Source organism: Podarcis erhardii, assembly GCF_964252035.2.
Source record: "Podarcis erhardii genome assembly, chromosome: 17".
Taxonomy (NCBI): Eukaryota; Metazoa; Chordata; class Lepidosauria; order Squamata; family Lacertidae; genus Podarcis; species Podarcis erhardii.
Window position 1 is genome coordinate 4,805,462 of NC_138515.1, and position 12,300 is coordinate 4,817,761.

Sequence of the window (12,300 nt, forward strand, 5' to 3'; positions counted from 1 at the left end):
GCATCCTCATGTCTTTGCTTAAAAGGAAAGTGGCTGGAGTAGAGATTTCATTCACAGTTACATAACGGAAGCCAGCCTGATTCTATGCAAATTTGCTTGGAAAAAAGTTCCACTTTGTTCAGTGTATCTTGACCCCACCTAAGTGTGCATAGTAGTAATTTAACCTCTGTTAGGGTATAAGGATCCCTCCCCCACTTTTTTGCAGTAGAGAAATAGACACTGGAATGTTTGATTCAGCTCAAGGAACCTTCTTCTCACTTCCTCTCTACACTTCTGTGCCTTTGCGGCAGTCCTTAAATCCACTTATGAGACATTTCCACCTCTTCTCGTGTCATTCATTCATCGCTCCCACTAGCAGACACTATGATTCTGTTCAAAGTGCATTTGAGTTAATTGATCTGCATTAAAGTGCCCTGAAATAACTGTTATTTCTTTAACCATCCAACAGGGGGAGATGTTGATTTACAGGTACTTAATAATTGCTGCAAGGAAAACTCTGGTTAGAAAATGAATGTGGGGTCCGGGGCGAGAGACAGCCCAAGTACGCTCCATGTTTCACGTGGTCCTATAGAAGGATGCTAACTTCAACACATCCACTTGGATCCCCCTACTTTGCTAGAGCTGGAGACTAACCAGAGGAATTTTGTTCCCCAGGCATCCTCACGCTCCATTCTTCCTCGTTCATTTGCTGCTGCTTCCCCCGACAAGGCCTCCTCTCTGAACTTAACTCACAGGTGACTCCTGGCTACCTAAGGCCATGCTGACTCCCCACCGGTAGCCAGGAGAGAGAAAGCCAAGACGCTGAGCAAAATAAAGAGTGGCCAGCAGATCGAAACAAAAATTGCTGATCCTGTTGAGAGAGCAACCTTTGCTGGATGCTGAGAGCCAGCCAGCTTGATGCATGCGACGGGACTTGTGGCTCGCTCGATACCTAGAACGGTATCCGCCATCCCACCCAAGTTCCTTTTCTTTGCTTTTCTGCCAGGTTCGGTTACTTCTCCGGTGAGCACACAGAACAGTGCGAGGTTTTCAGGATCAAGAGCCAAGTCTCTCTTTCTCTCGCTTGATCATAACCTAAAAAATGTCCGGAGGAGGAGGACCACAGACCACAGCCCTGCTCTGCAGGTCTGCTTCAGTTCTTCACAGCGTATCTTCCGTCCGGGTAGGCGGGTGGGGTAGGAATGGGGGACACGGCTGCACATGCCATGTGGTGCTCTGTAGCTGTGGGCTTTGGATCCCACTCTTCGGAGGTATAATACACATGCACAGTCTCGATGCTACGCAGTGGGGTGCAGGGCTGTGTGGGGTGTCGGGAGAATGATACATGAGATTCCCATGAGGTGTCGTGTTTTGGTGCAATAGACATTTTTCTTTTCTTTTTTTAAAGTGCAGTTTCCAAGTTACAGAACAGGTATCGGGAGGAGGGCAGAGAGAGAAAAAAGGCAGAGAGATAGACAGGGAGACAGGGGCTTCTAAGGCTCCGTCCGTCCCAGAAATGGCTCAGCCAGGAGAGGCAGAAGATTGGTGGGGGGGGGGAGCGGGAACTGGTTGGAAGCTTAGCCGGTTCTATTTCCATCCCTTTCCCCCAAAGGTTTCCTCATCTTTAGCTGGAACAAACTCCAGAATCCCTTGCTCTAACCACTAGGTAATACCCCACTCTGATCATGCTTAGGACCAGAATCAAAGAGCCTCGATCCTCAGAGCTCGCCTTTCCATCTGCAGATGGGCATCAATGGCACACCTCCTGCTCTTGACCTCCCTCACCCAACAATCTTGCAGTCCCACTATTAAGACCCCTGCCCCCCACAGCCAAAGGTAGGACCCAGAAGCCCCCGCTCCCTCTTCCTGCTGCTTTAATGCCCCCAAACCCCCTCTCAGAGTCAAACCAGGGATTTTGACTCAGCCTGATCCCAACCTAAGGAGTAATAGGTTTGGTATAGTGTGAAAAAAGTCTTCCAGATATGTTCCCGCTGTTGGGATATGTTCCCTATTACCACTGAGGTCCACCTGTCGGAACCCAGTTCCCCCCGCATCGCTCCACCCCTTTGCGGTTGCATAGCATCGGGGACCCACCTCCCCTCCTATATGGCTTTGATTGTAGAGGGGGAGCTGGGCGGGCATCGGAACCCCCCCCCCAATGCGCCAGCTCCCCCTGTTGGTGGCCAACGATATTGCCTCTGAGGAAGGGACTGCGCGACACACGCCCCCTGCTGCCCTCCTCCAGCTTGCAGTTCGACGGGCGGGATGGGAGGCACGGGCAGAGGACCCCGTCCCCGGCTCGTAAGCAGGACCCAGGCAGCCAGCAGCCACTCTGGGCAGAGGAAGGAGTCGGGACAAGCACCCCGCCCTGCCCCAGTCTCCCCTTACAAGGAGGAGATCTTGACCGTCTCGTGCAGTATGTAGGGGGTGGACAGGCTGGAGTTGCGCAGGGGTCCGCCAGGGCCTCCAGGAGAGGGGGGCTGGCTCTCATCCGGCGTGTTGGCAGGAGGGGTGGGGATGCAGATGATGGCTGCTGTGAAGTCTGTGGTGTCACAGTTCAGCTTCAAGTTGTCGTGGGTCTTGGCGTTCAGGTTGGAGCGGCTGGAAGAAGGGGAGAAAGAAAGATTAGGAAGGGGCTTTGGGGGGGGTCTGTAGTTACCTGCACCTTCCCCAGGCTCCGTTCTGGCACATAGTCTGGAACAACAGGAGGTGGTTAACTTAAGAGTGCTTCTGATGATTCACAGCAGCAGGAGTGGGCAATGTTGCTGGTCTGCATCGCCCCATCAGCCCTGACCTTTGACCTTACCAGCCAGGGCTGATAGGAAATGCAATCCTACAGCATCTGGAGGGAACATGCAATTTTGCTGGGAGATCTGAAGCCCAGCTTTTATTTTAAAAGGAATCGTCCCATCCATTTCCTATGACAATTTCCACCGGGGCAGTTTCATCCATTTCCACTAAATACATTGAGCACATATTTGCTGATCTGCGAATACATATTTTGCATGCAAAAGTCAAGCTGTTCTTGGGCCAGCGTTTTCATAACCCATCATTGTTCTTGGAAACGATGCCTTGGAGAACAGGGTTTAGAGTAGGGGCCGGCAACTGCAGTCCCCAGCCAAGTTCAGCCCTAGAGTGTGGTTATAACCATTAGTACTACTACTACTATTACGACGACGACAATGACAACTAATACTAATTAAATGTATATACCACTCTTTATCTGAAGATCACAGGGCAGTTTACAGCAAAATATTTAAATAAACATAAGCAAACAAACAATCGAAGTTGCAAACAACAGAGCCAGAGGGGAATGAAATGCAAAGATATAACAAAATAAAAAAATTCCTTCCTGTAGCACCTTAGAGACCTACTAAGTTTTTTATTGGTATGAGCTTTTGTGTGCATGCACTCCTCTTCAGATACACAAAAGCTCATACTAATAACAAACTTAGTTGGTTTCTAAGGTGCTACTGGAAGGATTTTTTTTATTTTGTTTTGACTACAACAGACCAACACGGCTACCTACCTGTAAAGCAATAACAGATAGCAACAGTTTGGTTCCAGCTAGAAAGTATGCAAGGGATTACAACAGCGGCGAAGGGTGATAAAAAGCAATCAGTTTGGCAATGCTGAGTTAGCAGATAGCTGTGCTGGAAAAAAAAAAACTCTTTGTCTCTATTCACCCAAATGAGCATGTGCAGAGTGCTGGTCCATCATCAGTGATCATCCCGATATAGCCAGATGCCACACATCTGAGGTTAGGGGGAACAGTTTCAAAGATCAAAGAATGCAGCTCGCAGGTGGTTTTGAGCCCAAGCGGGGAGGGTGGGGGATACCAGTTGCTCCTTCACATGACCAGTGTCTGGCTGGAGTATAGGAGGCAGCAACCAAAGTTGATTCCCTCCACTTTGCCACTCATGAAGCCAGGCACTGACCACTGTTTGTGTGGCACTGCAGCTCTTCCGCCAGCAGGTGGCAGCAGATTCCACACTTCGGGGAAAAGGCCTCTAAACCATGCCACAGAAAAAGCAATACAGTTCTGCTCAGCAGTACAGTACTGGAGACTTGTAGCTGAAAAGCTGCTTAATCTCCCCTTTTCAACACTGGAACAGACTCCCTGGATGCTCCTTCCTTGCGGGTTTTTCAGCAGAGGCTGGTTGGTCACCTATCATGGATGCTTTAGTTAAGATTCCTGCATTTCAGGGGGTTGGACTAGATGATCGCCAGGGTCCCCATTGCTTCCTGGGTCTCAGACTCATTCCCTTTGCCTGCCTGCATCTCTTGCACAGCTACTAGATACTAAGTGGCTTTCCCCGCTCTTATCCTCTCCCTCTTTTCCTTGACTCTCTATCTCGTCTAACCATCTTTCTTCCAGTTTGCCAGTCCCCCTTCACCCAGCCATCCTGTCCTCTGTGCAGCCTTGCTCTGGTTCCTACCCCTCTCTCCTCAGCCTCCTCTTTCAGCCATGCACAGAGTCCTTCCACAGATTCCACACGAGGTGTTTGTCCGTCAGCCACTGAGTGCTCACTTCCTTTCCAGCAGCAGCAGTAGCTCAGCTGGTTACTCAGAGGGAGCAGAGGAGGTTTTTAACAGTCAAAGGTTGTCCATTGCAAATCACAAAGCTCCTCAGACTTAATCTACCCCAGTTCTGCAGCTTGCTCTGTCACCCATAGGTTCTCGCAACCAGGAAACATTTTCAGAGATCCAAGCCTTTGCTGCAACCAGTCCTTATCCTTTCCCGACGGGGCGCTGATAAGCAGTCAGTCATTTTCCCTCTTCATGACATCTCTCTTAGATATTTGAAGCCACTTTCATGAGTTTCCCCTTAATCTTCTTTTCCCTGAGCTATTCATGTCCAGCTCCTTTGGCAGTTCCTCATTCATCATTCATTCAAAACCCTACGCCGTCTCACTTCTCCTCTGAATCATTCTTGAAAGTGTGGGCACAAATTTAAACTTGCACGATAGCGGTGCCAGTGGCCCCTGCCCCGTATCGCCACAATCCTGCTTTTGTCAATCCAAAATCTGAAAAAGAAAAAAGCCTTTGCCTTCTGTCCACTCCAATGCAATAGCACCACATTGCTGACTCATTTAGATCGCAATCCAGTATAACCTTAGATCTGTGGTCCTTGAAATAGGAGGTGGGATTCCCCAAGGAGGTGAAAGCAGTGTTGTGATGAGGTCCTGCCCACCTCGTTCTTATCAGCAGACCGTATGTATGGAGTGGCACTCAGGCAGTGAATTTGGGGTGCCTCCAGACTGTTTTCGAGTGGGATTCAATCACATAATCAGCAAATTCAAGTTGCACCATTACACTTGATAGGGACTCTTACACGACAAGTCTGCTTTCCCAGAAGATCAGATGCTTTGTGATAAGGAAGAAGAAAGGAGAGAATGCACTGGAAAGTGTAGGACATGGGTAGGCAACCTAAGGCCCAGGGGCTGGATCCGGCCCAATCGCCTTCTCAATCCAGCCCGCAGACGGTCCGGGAATCAGTGTGCTTTTACATGAGTAGAACATGTCCTTTTATTTAAAATGCATCTCTGGGTTATTTGTGGGGCCTGCCTGGTGTTTTCACATGAGCAGAATGTGTCTTTTTATTTGAAATGCATCTCTGGGTTATTTGTGGGGCCTGCCTGGTGTTTTCACATTAGTAGAATGTGTGCTTTTATGTGAAATGCATCTTTGAGTTATTTGTGGGGCATAGGAATTAGTTCATTATTTTTGTTCAAAATATAGTCCGGCCCCCCACAAGGTCTGAGGGATAGTGGACCAGCCCTCTGCTGAAAAAGTTTACTGACCCCTGGTGTAACCAGTGGTACCTCTCGTTAAGAACTTAATTTGTTCCAGAGGTCCGTTCTTAACCTGAAACTGTTCTTAACCTGAGGTACCACTTTAGCTAATGGGGCTTCCGCCGTCTAATTTCTGTTCTCATCCTGAGGTAAAGTTCTTAACCCGAGGTACTACTTTCAGGTTAGTGGAGTCTGTAACCTGAAGTGTTTGTAACCCGAGGTACCACTGTACTTGCTTTGATATACTCAAATAAACAGGTCATCTGGAAGCGCCCTATACATGATGCTAGCAGTGTGATCCTATACATCTACTCAGAAATACCGTATTTTTTGCTCTATAAAACTCACTTTTTCCCTCCTAAAAAGTCAGGGGAAATGTGTGTGTGTCTTATGGAGTGAGTGCAGACTGCGCAGCTATCCCAGAAGCCAGAACAGCAAGAGGGATTGCTGCTTTCACTGCGCAGCGATCCCTCTTGCTGTTCTGGCTTCTGAGATTCAGAATATTTTTTTTCTTGTTTTCCTCCTCCAAAAACTAGGTGCGTTTTGTGGTCTGGTGCATCTTATAGAGCGAAAAATACGGTAAGTTCCCTTGTTAAATGGTTTCAGTCCTGGATACCCAGTGGGGCTTACTTCCCAGTAAACATGCCCAGAATTAGGCTGTGCAGATGCAAGCACCCAAACTATATATAAGGGTTCATAGAATCATAGAACTGTAAGGTTGTAAGGAACCTAAAGGGTCATCCAGTCAAACTCCCTGAAATGCAGGAATCACAGCTCAAGACTCCTTGACAGGTCTCTATGGGGAAACTTCCAGAGAAGGAGAGTCTGCCACCTTTGGGAGTCTGTTCCATTGTTGAGCAGCTCTTGCTGTCAAAAAGTTCTTCCTGATATTTGGTCAATCTCCTTTCTTGTAACTTGAATCCATTGGTTTGGATCCTAGCCTCCAGAGCAAAAAAAACCCACAAGCATGTTCTCTCTTCCTTGTGACAGTCCTGCAGATATTTGAAGATGCCTATCTCCTCTCAGGGACGCGGGTGGCGCTATGGTCTAAACCACTGAGCCTAGGGCTTGCTGATCAGAAGATCGGCGGTTCAAATCCCAGCGACAGGGTGAGCTCCTGTTGTTCGGTCCCAGTTCTTGCCCACCTAGCAGTTCAAAAGCACGTCAAAGTGCAAGTAGATAAATAGGTACTGCTCTGGTGGGAAGGTAAAGGGCATTTTCCGTGCGCTGCTCTGGTTCGCCAGAAGCAGCTTAGTCATGCTGGCCACATGACCCAGAAAAACTGTCTGCAGACAAACGCCAGCTCCCTCGGCCTATAGAGCGAGATGAGCACCACAACCCCAGAGTCGTCCGCAACTGGACCTAACAATCAGGGGGTACCTTTACCTTTACTTCCTCTCAGTCTCCTCTTTTCCTAGCTAAACATACCCAACTCTCTCAACTGTTCCTCATAAGGCTTGGTTTCTAAAACCCTTGATCATCTTGGTCACCCTCCTCTTTACATGCTTCTGTTTCTGGGCTTCCTTCATCCCTAATCACTGAAGGGAGTCCAATCAGTGCCGTAGCGTGGGGGGTGCAGGGGGGGCCGGCCGCACCGGGCGCAACATCTAGGGGGGGCGCGCTCGCCGCCTTCGGAGTCGCCGAAGAGCCTCGGGCGCAGGCTGTAGCAGAGCCCCATGGCAGCAGCCCAGGCAGCAGCAAGAAGAAGCTGGCAGCAGCGGCAGGTTAGGGGCGCAAATTACTTGCCTTGCCCTGGGTTAGGGGGCGCAAATTACTTGCCTTTCCCCGGGTGCTGACAACCCACGCTACGCCGCTGAGTCCAATAACATTTGGAGGCCTGCAGGCTCCCCCATCCCTGCTGAAGGGGAAGGGGGGAAAACCTCCTAGTTTACTAGGGAATCTGTCGGGATAGTCCTTCCAGGACTCCTCCATTTAGCAGAGAAAACCCACAAGTAGAGGATATGGTTCTCCAATGGTTTTCCTACCGTTGCTGGAGATGGCATGAGGAAGTCATATTTACCAACATTTCAGAGATGAAAGATGAAACACTTCTTCTTATGTAACACAACATCCCTTTGCTCGCACACCTGAGTCTTGCAGCACTACTATTACGTATTGCTGATGACTTTTCCTGGGCCACCGTATGTTATTTTCATTTACTCTGAAATCACCAGTCCTGTTGCTGCAGAGCTGCTGCAGGTTTTGTTAGTAAATTGGCCATAAAATTTCCATCAAAAGAAGAAGAAGAAGAAGAAAGCCTAGGAATACTCTCACCGCACAGTTGAGCTGGTTATAATTTCAGTGCCGTCGCCCTGTAAGTGCCACTAGTTCAGTTCTGCAGTTAAACAAATGCTGCAAGATCTTATTAGCTAGATAAGCAATTACCGAACTGCTTGCATATATTGTTTTCAAGCAATTTGTGGAGGGAGTGTGACAAAAGAAACATCCCCTCCAGAAACACAGCAGATATTTCATAAGAGGCTACATGTACCTTATGTTAGATGAAATGGACCAGGATATGTTTCTACTCCACCCCTTTTTAAACTTTAAAAAGAAGCCTTGCTGCTGCACAGGGCAATAACAAAGCTCTAGAACAAAGGAGGGACACGGGTGGTGCTGTGGGTTAAAGCACAGAGCCTAGGACTTGCCGATCAGAAGGTCGGCGGTTCGAATCCCCGTGACGGGGTGAGCTCCCATTGCTCGGTCCCTGCTCCTGCCAACCTAGCAGTTTGAAAGTACGTCAAAGTGCAAGTAGATGAATAGGTACTGCTCTGGCGGGAAGGTAAACGGCGTTTCTGTGCACTGCTCTGGTTTGCCAGAAGCGGCTTAGTCATGATGGCCACATGGCCCGGAAGCTGTACGCCGGCTCCCTCGGCCAATAAAGCGAGATGAGCGCCGCAACCCCAGAGCTGGTGTCACGACTGGACCTAATGGTCAGGGGTCCCTTTACCCTTTACAGAACAAAGGAACATCCCATGTTGTCTTCAACTGAGCCACACCATTGGTCCATCTAGCCCAGTATTGTCTACAACTGACTGGCAGCAGGTCTCTGGGGTTGAGGCAGGAGTCATTTCCAGCCCTGCCTGGAAATATCAGGGATTGAACCTTGGACCTTTGGAATGCAAAATGCATGTTGTTATCCTGAGCTATGGCCCTTTGCCTCTGCAGCCTCGGCCTCATGCGCATTCACAGCCACATTCCCAGGGACAATTTGCCTAAGGAAATGCAGTCAGTAGGCTGTGGAGTGCCTTGCCACTGCTAGGGCTGGCAATCAGCCTTCTTTTTTTAACTTATAAAACAGGGGGAAACAAACCTTTGAGCATCTCGTCTAAGGAAAGCCAACTGTCCCCCCCAATGTAAAAGAAACTTGAACCTCCCTTACCATCACTTTCGTGGGGGCACAAAATCTTGCAAAAACGGGGAGGGTGGTGGAAAGAGAATTTCAGCCTAGTGTTAGTTAGGACTTGCTGCTGGGTCCCATCACACAGATGATGGGGTTTTAAAGAAGAAATTAAGAGGGGCCCCAAACGCTGAGGCAACGAAGGCTCGGGAATCTGTTGGAAGCTGCAAAGGCAGGGCTTTTAGGGGACAGGGAATGCCAGAGCAGAGCAGGCCCAGTGCTCTCTCTCTCTGTGGAGGGGAATTATGAGGCAGGCTTCCCACAAAAGGAAATAAGAGTTGTAAGGTTGAGATCTTTGCCCTGAAAGCCACAAAAGCCAGTCAGTGAGTCGTGGGCATGAGGACCACCTGAAGTCACAGGACAGGTAACAAACACAATTTTTTTGTATTGCCACTTAGTCTGCTATGTGTTTTCAGCTGCTGCCTCATATTCTTGTTATTATTATGGGTTCACTGTATATTTCAGTGTTTTATGTTGTTCGCCGCCCTGGCGCCTACTGGATTCCTCCTGGGGCTGGCTACTGGGTGCTGTGGGTGGCAAGAGGATGGTAGGACAGTTGCATTGCTTCCTTCGCAGTTAATGGACCAACAAACATTATATCGACAGCTCCCTGGTCTCTGCCAGCCTCACTAGCAGCCTGGTCCTGGACGCAGCTAGTGCAGATGCTGTGGGAAATCCGCTCCACTTCCCTGTGGGGAGGAGTTGTGGTGGACCGCATGGCCACCCCTCCCCTCCAGGGGCGGGGGACTTAGTCCCCCATTGCCCGGGGGATCCAGGCCACGTCAGAGCCTGGCCAGCCAATCCGCTGGCCAGGGGTGTGTGGCCAGGACCATTTAAACAGAAGCGCACCCAGGAGGGCTTCCTCTTTGGCTCACTTCCTCAATCACCCTCCCTTCCTAATTTGCAGGTTTTAGGCAATAGCTTTGCTATGGACCTCGGTTGGTCACCGTTGAGGGGCCTGGTAGGAATTTTTCCACTTGGCAAATTGGCACTGGCCACTTGGTTTTCACCTACCTCATAACAATTGTCACAACTTTGTTAGAGTTGCGGTTAGGCATTGTTTGACCTTGTGTGGGGGAGGTGAGGTGTGGCCATCACCTGCCCCTCCAAGCTGAAGGGTACAGTGGTACCTCGCAAGACGAAAAACGCGCTAGACGAAAGAGTTTTCCATTTTTTGAGTCGTTCCGCAAGACGAATTTCCCTATGGGCTTGCTTCGCAAGACGAAATGTCTTGTGAGTTCTTGCGAGTTTGTTTCCTTTTTCTTAAAGCCGCTAAGCCGCTAATAGCTGTTAAGCCGCTAAGCCGTTAATAGCCGCTAAGCCGCTAATAGCCACCAAGCTGCTAATAGCAGTGCTTCGCAAGACGAAAAAACCGCAAGACGAAGAGACTCGCGGAACGGATTAATTTCATCTTGTGAGGCACCACTGTATTCTGTTATAGGCATCAGGGGTGTCGATCTTGTCCAAAGCCCGGGTCGGGGGCTAGGGCCACGACACGACCCCGACGTGAACACCAGGGGGAGCTCAAGTTGGTACGCATCGACAGGGCTCCCCCTTCCGGTGGTTTACCCTTACTGGACTTCCTGAGCATCGGGCAGGAGTCAGGTATAGTCGGGTCCATTCAATGCCTAAGCCAATGCCGCTCACATTCTGTAATCAATAAAGTTGTGGCCAAAATTTGCCCAGTAACATTAACCTAATATCTGTGTCCTTGTGTGTGTTATTTCCCAACGAGGGGGTGGCTTCGGGGTCTCGACACGCAACTGGTGGCTTCAAACTATGCAGGCTCATCAAGACAGCACCCTCTGTTCGTGCCAGTGAGAGCTCATGGCATGCTGTGTGGGGAAATAGGAATTGCATCTTCATCTCTTCCTCTTCCAGATTCCCTGGGTATGCTGACCTATCAGGCAGGGTGACCCACTAAAAAATAGCCAGCATTTGACAGATGGACCAGAGTCAGAGTTTTGCCCCCTCCACCCACCCCTGAACCAGTGGTCTCTCTGTTTCTGTTTTCATGCATTAATATTCTCCTGTTCCCAATCCTCAAGCCCAGGAGGACACTTCACTTGAACTGATGCAGCTCCCTCCTCTGAGGTCAGTGACCTGTTTGATGTAGGAAGTGAGGAATTGGTTCCTGACCAGCAAAACTTAAAAGTTTGTGTACTACTATGACATTTAATGGGGCAGGGGAAACCCTTCTGGACCCATATGCAAAAAGAAAAATAAGTGTCTTAAATTTATCCAACTGGCAATGTTCCTTGATCCAGCAATATTTCTAGGATATCTTAACTTACCTTTGCTAAAGACCAGATTGCAGTAGATATACAGCCTCGTTTTATGTGACTCCTTAATCTCCTATAAAATATCCCCCTGCAGCTAAACTACAGGGCCAAAGCTCAATCTCGCACGTGGGAAAGGAACTACTCAAATGTAACATAGAGCTTATTCACACTTATTGTCGTGCTGCTTCCCCCACACACCCCGTGAAAACTGCTCTTTAGTGCTCAATCAGAACAAATGGCAATTTGGGTTTTCTCCAGAGAGACAATTGCTCCAATTGAGCACTAAAGAGTGGATTTGCCCTGGGAAATGAGAGGTGCAAGGGGGAAACCGCCCAAACCCATGATATCTAGGCACAGCACAAGCAGAAGTGTGGATGAGCTCAGAGCCGATCTCTCGTTCCCACGGCGAGGTGTGACGGCATGCAAACATTACCCTTACCTCTGGGGGGCAGCACTTTTCTGGCTGTTTAGCGTATCGAGCTCCTGAGCGCTGGTGCGGCTCACTGACATGGTGGAGTTGGTTAGGCGGGTGGTGCGGCGCTTGGTCCGGCGGGGGCAGCACGAGGTGCTTAGGCCCCCTTTGCTGCCTTGCTGGGAGGAGAGGGAGGTGCTGCGGCTGGTTCGGTAGCCCAGGGGTTCCGTCAGGCAAAACTCGCTGTAGGAGTGCTCATCCGTAAACTCGTGACTCTGGGGAGGGGGGGAAGGGAGAGAGAAAACAATGTCAGGAGGTTGGTGTGGGGGCATTCACTCTTACAGCTGGGCCCCACAACATGTATGTTCCTGCTTGCGTCACTACATAGATAAGGGCGCCGTCGCGACTGTGCCTATTCTGTGGGTCTGCTAC

At 49.6% G+C, this 12,300-nt stretch overlaps 1 protein-coding gene across 2 annotated transcripts in view; it reads right to left on the reverse strand.

Moving 5' to 3' along the window:
- Positions 1–831: 831 nt before the first annotated feature.
- The window catches only part of KCND1 (potassium voltage-gated channel subfamily D member 1), a 71,503-nt gene continuing 60,034 nt past the window's right edge, over positions 832–12,300 (reverse strand). For both annotated transcript variants that reach the window (XM_081845141.1, XM_081845140.1), the window contains exons 6-7: positions 11,896–12,143; positions 832–2,580 (exon numbers count right to left, since the gene is read on the reverse strand). In XM_081845141.1, the coding sequence (XP_081701267.1) occupies positions 2,364–2,580; positions 11,896–12,143 (465 nt within the window). In that variant the 3' untranslated portion in view covers positions 832–2,363. The remainder of the gene's footprint in view (positions 2,581–11,895; positions 12,144–12,300) is intronic.